The sequence below is a fragment of the Schistocerca gregaria genome, chromosome 7, assembly GCF_023897955.1.
Source record: "Schistocerca gregaria isolate iqSchGreg1 chromosome 7, iqSchGreg1.2, whole genome shotgun sequence".
In the NCBI taxonomy this organism is placed as follows: domain Eukaryota; kingdom Metazoa; phylum Arthropoda; class Insecta; order Orthoptera; family Acrididae; genus Schistocerca; species Schistocerca gregaria.
In genome coordinates this window covers 195,454,772-195,461,796 of record NC_064926.1, presented here as the reverse complement: position 1 = coordinate 195,461,796, position 7,025 = coordinate 195,454,772, and the positions used below count along the sequence as shown (strand labels likewise).

Here is a 7,025-nt window from a genome sequence, read left to right as displayed (position 1 = left end):
AATGGGTGATGTTCGGTTATCCATTGCATTTAATATTTGATCAGTGAAAGCATATAAGGCATTTTCTGTTGAAAAACCTTTCTGAAAACCATATTGACATTTTTTTTGTACTTCATTTTTTACAAATGTGTGATACTACTCTTGAATACATTACATATTCAAGAATTTTGGATAAAGCTGTCAGAAGTGAGACTGGGTGGTAGTCGTTAGCATCAGATCTATCCCTTTTTTTATGCAATGGTTTAACAATAGCATATTTCAGTCTATCTGGAAAAATGCCCTGTGTCAGTGAGCTACTACATATGTGGCTGAGAATCCCACTTAATTGTTGGGAACAAGCTTTTAGTACTCTGTTGGAAATGTCATCAATTCCTTGTGAGTTTACTTTTGAGTGAATTTATTATTTTCCTAATTTCAGTAGGAGAGGTGAGTTGAACTTCAATTTTAGGAAACTGCATAGGTACTGCCTCTTCCATATACTGCCTTGCATTTTCTGATTAATAGCTGGAACATATTTTCTCTACAACACTTAAAAATGATTATTAAAAATGTTTTCTACTTCTGAATTCTTGTTAACAAACTTTTCATTGTGTTTGATAGAAATACAGTTTTCCTGTGCTCTCGGTTGCCCTGTTTCCCTTTTCACAATATTCCAAATTGTTTTAATTTTATCATCAGATGTGCTAGTCTCAGACATAATGCACATACTGCTGGACTTTTTAATAACTATACTTAATACAGTGCAGTAGTTTTTATAATGTTTCATTGTTTTGGGATCATTACTCCTCCTAGCTATACAATACATTTTCCTTTTCTGTTTACAAGATATTTTTATCCCTTTAGTAAGCCATGGCTTTTTACAATGTTTCTTACAATTATATTTCACTGTTTCCTTAGGGAAACCGTTTTCAAATATACTCACAAAGATATCATGAAACAGGTTGAATTTTAAATTAGCATCATGTTCCCTGTACACCTCATGCCAGTCTAACTGCAAGATTTCCCTAAAATTTTGAAGTGTTAAATCGTTAATGGAAAGCACTATTTTGGAGGACTGTTTTGCATTACTGTATGGAGCTATATCATATACTGTAACTAGCTGTGCATCAAACTAAGCTATTTCTTCACTCTCAGTTTTGATCACACAGATTTTCATAAGCATGAACAATGTGTAATTTTGTTAGTGAAAGAAAACTAATGCAATTGGTATGCTAGATTTATCACATTTTGCTTGCTTTATTAATAAAGTTAGTTAAATATCGTTCATGTTTTCCATTGCTATCCAAAGACCTGATCTGTGTTATCGACCAATATTTTTTGTTGAAGCAGCCGCTGCTTTTCTTGGTCATGACGTTCTTTAACGTGTTCTACTTTTTATAGGTAGAAATCAATGTGGCACAGAATTTCTGAATACAATACTTTCCAGAAATAGGAAAATCATTTTTCAGCACAACTTTAGATACAAAAACATTATTGTGTTTTAAATGTATGCTAAAGTTAAGTCTTTAAAGGAATCGTAAAAGGTTACTTTAGTGAGACAACGCTGATCCTATTCTCTTAAGCCAAACATCAATGTACATAAAGTATGTTTCAAGATGTGCAACTGACATTTCCATCCCATGAAGACCGATGAATTTTTCAAGAACTATTATCACAGATGAATGGTTACTGTAACACACTGCCTTTAAACCATGTTTTAAACACTTTTTCCTAACAATGGTGCCCATTTTATTCTGCGTAATTTCGCTGAATTCATTTATTTTCAATATTGTCAAAAGTTTTGTTGTAAGTTCATAAGGAACCAATTAAACGTACTAAGATTTATTAGCATCTCTTAACACAAGCATTTGCACTGTACTACAGATTAATCTTAAACAGCGATGCCAAAAAAAGAAAAGTTATGTGGTAACAAATACTAAGCAGATAAAGAAACTTTAATACCCACTAATTTCATGTTAGGAATCAACATTACGAAATTACTGCACAATGGTTTCTTGTATCTCGTTATCTCCAGATTCCCTAGAAGGAGCACTCTGTGCAACAGCTGGCTGATTTGTGTGTACGATGGGAACAATACGCTCCCTTGATTCAGAAGGCGGCAATGTCTTGAAAAATTAGAAAAGAATAATAAAATATTGGCACCATTCATTCATAAGTCGGAAAGTAATTATAGACTTCTTTAACCAGACTTACCTTCTTCGGTGCTGTTATTGTAAGCACACCATCTGACGACAGTTTTGACACCATTTGGTCAACTTCTATGTCGTCTGGTAACCTATAACGCCGGGTAAACTGACGAGAAACGTAACCGTGTCCATCCTTTCGCTCGTCATGTTTTCCTTCCACAACGACGAAGTCATCAATCTTCTTCACAGATATCTCATCAGGTCTGAATTGTTGCACATCAAGACTGACCTACAATAATTTGAAATTCTTCATTTTATGCATCATGCACTCATGCTATAATCACGTTATACTGTTTTAAGTAGACGTAATTACAATTATCTGTGCATTTAACAGTATTTTTTAAATCTAAGTTTAACCTTTTTTACCTCAGTGCCACTAAGGTCTTCTTGCACAATTATTATCTATACACTGTATCACATTACAGTTTCAAGCAATATCAAATACTGTTACGAGGGTTGAAACTTAAATAGTGGCAACTATATATTCACAACCGATACAGAAGAGTTACATGATTGTACCTTTTACTGTCCTTCAAAGTAGTCACCAGCGTTGTGTAAAACCCGTTGCCAGCGATGTGGAAGGCGTAGTATACAGTTAGCAAAGCCTGTTCTGTTGTTGCCTGTCGGATCTCTGGAGCACTTCTGTAGCGAATGCCACGAATTGGTTCCTTCGTCTTCAGAATCAAATCAAAGTCACAAGGACAAGTCCGGGGACTATGGTGGATGAAACAGTACTTCCCAGTCCCATCGAACAAACAGAGCAGCCACAGCTTGCGCTGTATGCGCCCGCGTATTGTCGTGCAAAATGATGGTTGGGTTGCGCAGAAAGTGTCGCCGCTTCTTTCGCAAAGTTGGTCGCAAGTGATGCTCTAAAAACGAACAGTAATACTGTGCATTGGCGGTCTGCCGTGGAGGAACGCAATGCGTTAGGATAACACTATCACAGTCGTACACGAGAATCACCGTAACTTTACCATACTGGGGCTCTGACGCACTTCCGATTTTTGCGGCGACCCATAATGACGCCATTCGTAGGATTGGCGTTTCAGTTTTGGCTCTGATTATGTGGCCCATGTCTCATATAGTGCTACGATACGGCGTAAGAAAGCCGCTCCTTCGCGCTCGTGGCGCTCCAAGTACGTCTGAGCAGCGTCGTAACGCATGCATTTCTGCATTTCCGACAAGTCATGCGGAACCCATCGTGATGCAATTTTCCGCATGCTCAGTCTTTCCTTCAGGATGCGAAGCACAGTCGTATGCGCTAATCAAGTTTCGTGGGCGAACTCATGAATCGTATGGCGTCGATCGCTGTCCAATAACGCGGCAACAGCATACACTTCTCTTCCAGAGACGCTAGGACGACCTGCCCGATGCATGTCTGCCACAGTTTGCCGACCTTCGTTGAAGGCTTTTACCCAACGTGCCACTGTTCTGTAAGGCAATGGCGATTCCCCGTACGCCTCTTGAAGACCTTGATGACACTGTCGTGCTGTACGACCTCTGGGACATTCAATCTTGATCCAAATCCGTTGTTCCTGTTTCGAGAACATAGTGACACCGTTACGTTAGACCGCTCGTTCACAAGTGACTGTGTTTCTCTCGATTGTGCGCAAGCCGGTGACGTGGGACGGCGAGTCCATTTGCTCGGAGGTAAGGCAGGTATATCAACAACGTGTGCTATCAACGATAATAGTAGATTCCATTGCATAGTGCCTCCATAGCAGTGTTGCCACAAGTTCTAACCTACGTATTTCTTAAGAAACTCAGCCAGCAGTACCACAGCCAATAATCACAATCTCAGAATTAACTAGCTATGAAGTTCCATATCAATGCAAGCCAGTTCTGAACCAAGAAGACTTAGCACCATTATGTCCGACTCACCTCCATTACGGCTAACATGGGAACAGCTGTTGAAAGGAGCAGCGATGTAATAGACCTTGCAAGGATGACAAGAAACTAAAAGGTAATACATTTACAGACACTGGGCTGTGTGACTGCATATATGACCTAGTAATTTCTTGTGGCTATAAAATGCTTATCCGAGGTCGGATCTTAATGTTATATACGTTAAATTATAGGTAATATAAAGTAGCAAATTTTTGCAAAATATTTTTGTTATACTATCAATAGTTTGAGATATCCGTATTTTAAGAAACGCAATTTTTCCCCATTTGCAAAAATGGTGGAGTAAATCAGACCCCCTATTTGTTTGGCTGATAGAAATAGTTCTAAATGAACGGTCTTTTAAGAGAATAATTATAAGCAATTATGTTTTTTACATAAATGAACAAAATGTATTCAAATAATAACAATGTTTAGAATACAAAATGTACTGAAAGCTAAATGAATGTAAATTTTAATTGAAAAAAGATGCGGTTCAGCTGCAACGTCCATCTCGAAATTTTAAAATCACGAGCGACAGCTTGTAAAAACATTCCCATTTGCATTGCAACAACTGCTCGGCGAATATCGTTTTAATTGAGTTTTGTCGTTTTTCGTTTGTAATTTCGTATCATTTTCCTAAAAATAAACAAAAATTCACTTCGTTTACATAAATAAATAATTCCATTCACATAAACGATGAAAAATATGCAGTACGATTTACCCCACCATTTAGCGGTCGGATTTACCTCACCATTTCATTTAACACACATAGAATCAATTTCCACGACATTTCCAACAAAAACGATACATACACTGAATAGGTTACTAAAGGCACTACAAAAATCACTTATCGTTTGTTTGGCGATCGTTTTATTTCATAAGGTAACTAGTGATGCAGTTTGCACAAAAATTAAATTGAAACAATCGAAAACACACTTGTTGTCTTTTGGGTGCCTAAATGTAAAATGCGGCAAAGCTGTCAAGGTGACATTTTGGTTATTTCGAATGCTCTAGATGTTAACACTAACGCGAAATCGCTCCGCTTTGGCGTTTTTCACAAATAAAGGCGGTCGGGTTTACCCACCCGGTCGGATTTACCCCACCTTGCCATATACACTCCTGGAGATTGAAATAAGAACACCGTGAACTCATTGTCCCAGGAAGGGGAAACTTTATTGACACATTCCTGGGGTCAGATACATCACATGATCACACTGACAGAACCACAGGCACATAGACACAGGCAACAGAGCATGCACAATGTCGGCACTAGTACAGTGTATATCCACCTTTCGCAGCAATGCAGGCTGCTGTTCTCCCATGGAGACGATCGTAGAGATGCTGGATGTAGTCCTGTGGAACGGCTTGCCATGCCATTTCCACCTGGCGCCTCAGTTGGACCAGCGTTCGTGCTGGACGTGCAGACCGCGTGAGACGACGCTTCATCCAGTCCCAAACATGCTCAATGGGGCACAGATCCGGAGATCTTGCTGGCCAGGATAGTTGACTTACACCTTATAGAGAACGTTGGGTGGCACGGGATACATGCGGACGTGCATTGTCCTGTTGGAACAGCAAGTTCCCTTGCCGGTCTAGGAATGGTAGAACGATGGGTTCGATGACGGTTTGGATGTACCGTGCACTATTCAGTGTCCCCTCGACGATCACCAGAGGTGTACGGCCAGTGTAGGAGATCGCTCCCCACACCATGATGCCGGGTGTTGGCCCTGTGTGCCTCGGTCGTATGCAGTCCTGATTGTGGCGCTCACCTGCACAGCGCCAAACACGCATCATACGACCATCATTGGCACCAAGGCAGAAGCGACTCTCATCGCCGAAGACGACACGCCTCCATTCGTCCCTCCATTCACGCCTGTCGCGACACCACTGGAGGCGGGCTGCACGATGTTGGGGCGTGAGCGGAAGACGGCCTAACGGTGTGCGGGACCGTAGCCCAGCTTCATGGAGACGGTTGCGAATGGTCCTCGCCGATACCCCAGGAGCAACAGTGTCCCTAATTTGCTGGGAAGTGGCGGTGCGGTCCCCTACGGCACTGCGTAGGATCCTACGGTCTTGGCGTGCATCCGTGCGTCGCTGCGGTCCGGTCCCAGGTCGGCGGGCACGTGCACCTTCCGCCGACCACTGGCGACAACATCGATGTACTGTGGAGACCTCACGCCCCACGTGTTGAGCAATTCGGCGGTAAGTCCACCCGGCCTCCCGCATGCCCACTGTACGCCCTCGCTCAAAGTCCGTCAACTGCACATACGGTTCACGTCCACGCTGTCGCGGCATGTTACCAGTGTTAAAGACTGCGACAGAGCTCCGTATGCCACGGCAAACTGGCTGGCACTGACGGCGGCGGTGCACAAACGCTGCGCTGCTAGCGCCATTCGACGGCCAACACCGCGGTTCCTGGTGTGTCCGCTGTGCCGTGCGTGTGATCATTGCTTGTACAGCCGTCTCGCAGTGTCCGGAACAAGTATGGTGGGTCTGACACACCGGTGTCAATGTGTTCTTTTTTCCATTTCCAGGAGTGTATATACTGTCCATCAATCTTTGTATTATTTTATTAATTTATTGTAAGGATCCGGTCATTCAGAGGAGGTATTACTGGAAGTTTATTACGAAAAATAGGGAATAGAGGTGTGAATCGTCTTTCTGAAAACGGCAGAGAACGCACAGCACATCGCAAATGAAATAACACATTTACCCTGTCATATATGCAAATCGTCTTTTACAATACACCATAACGAGGAGACAACAAAAGATACTTCAGAATTCACAACAATGAAGATATTTCATATCAACAAACTACACACAACCGAACCCTCTCCACCGCAGCGTCCTTGCCACAGTCTGCGACATAACTGACTTGCAAATACACTGAAGAGCCAATGAAACTGGTATAGACATGTGCATATAATTACAGAGACATGTAAAATGGCAGAATAC

The 7,025-nt window shown here is 41.8% G+C and overlaps 1 protein-coding gene across 3 annotated transcripts in view; it reads right to left on the bottom strand.

Moving 5' to 3' along the window:
* Positions 1-1,726: 1,726 nt before the first annotated feature.
* LOC126281274 (protein lethal(2)essential for life-like) overlaps positions 1,727-7,025 on the bottom strand; it is a 42,641-nt gene continuing 37,342 nt past the window's right edge. For 2 of the 3 annotated variants that reach the window (XM_049980101.1, XM_049980100.1), the window contains 2 exons: positions 2,194-2,415; positions 1,756-2,105 (listed from right to left, as the gene is read on the bottom strand). In XM_049980101.1, coding sequence (XP_049836058.1) covers positions 1,977-2,105; positions 2,194-2,415 — 351 coding nt within the window. In that variant the 3' untranslated portion in view covers positions 1,756-1,976. Of the gene's footprint in view, positions 2,106-2,193; positions 2,416-7,025 lie in introns of all 3 variants that reach the window. The other variant, XM_049980099.1, reaches the window with a different exon arrangement.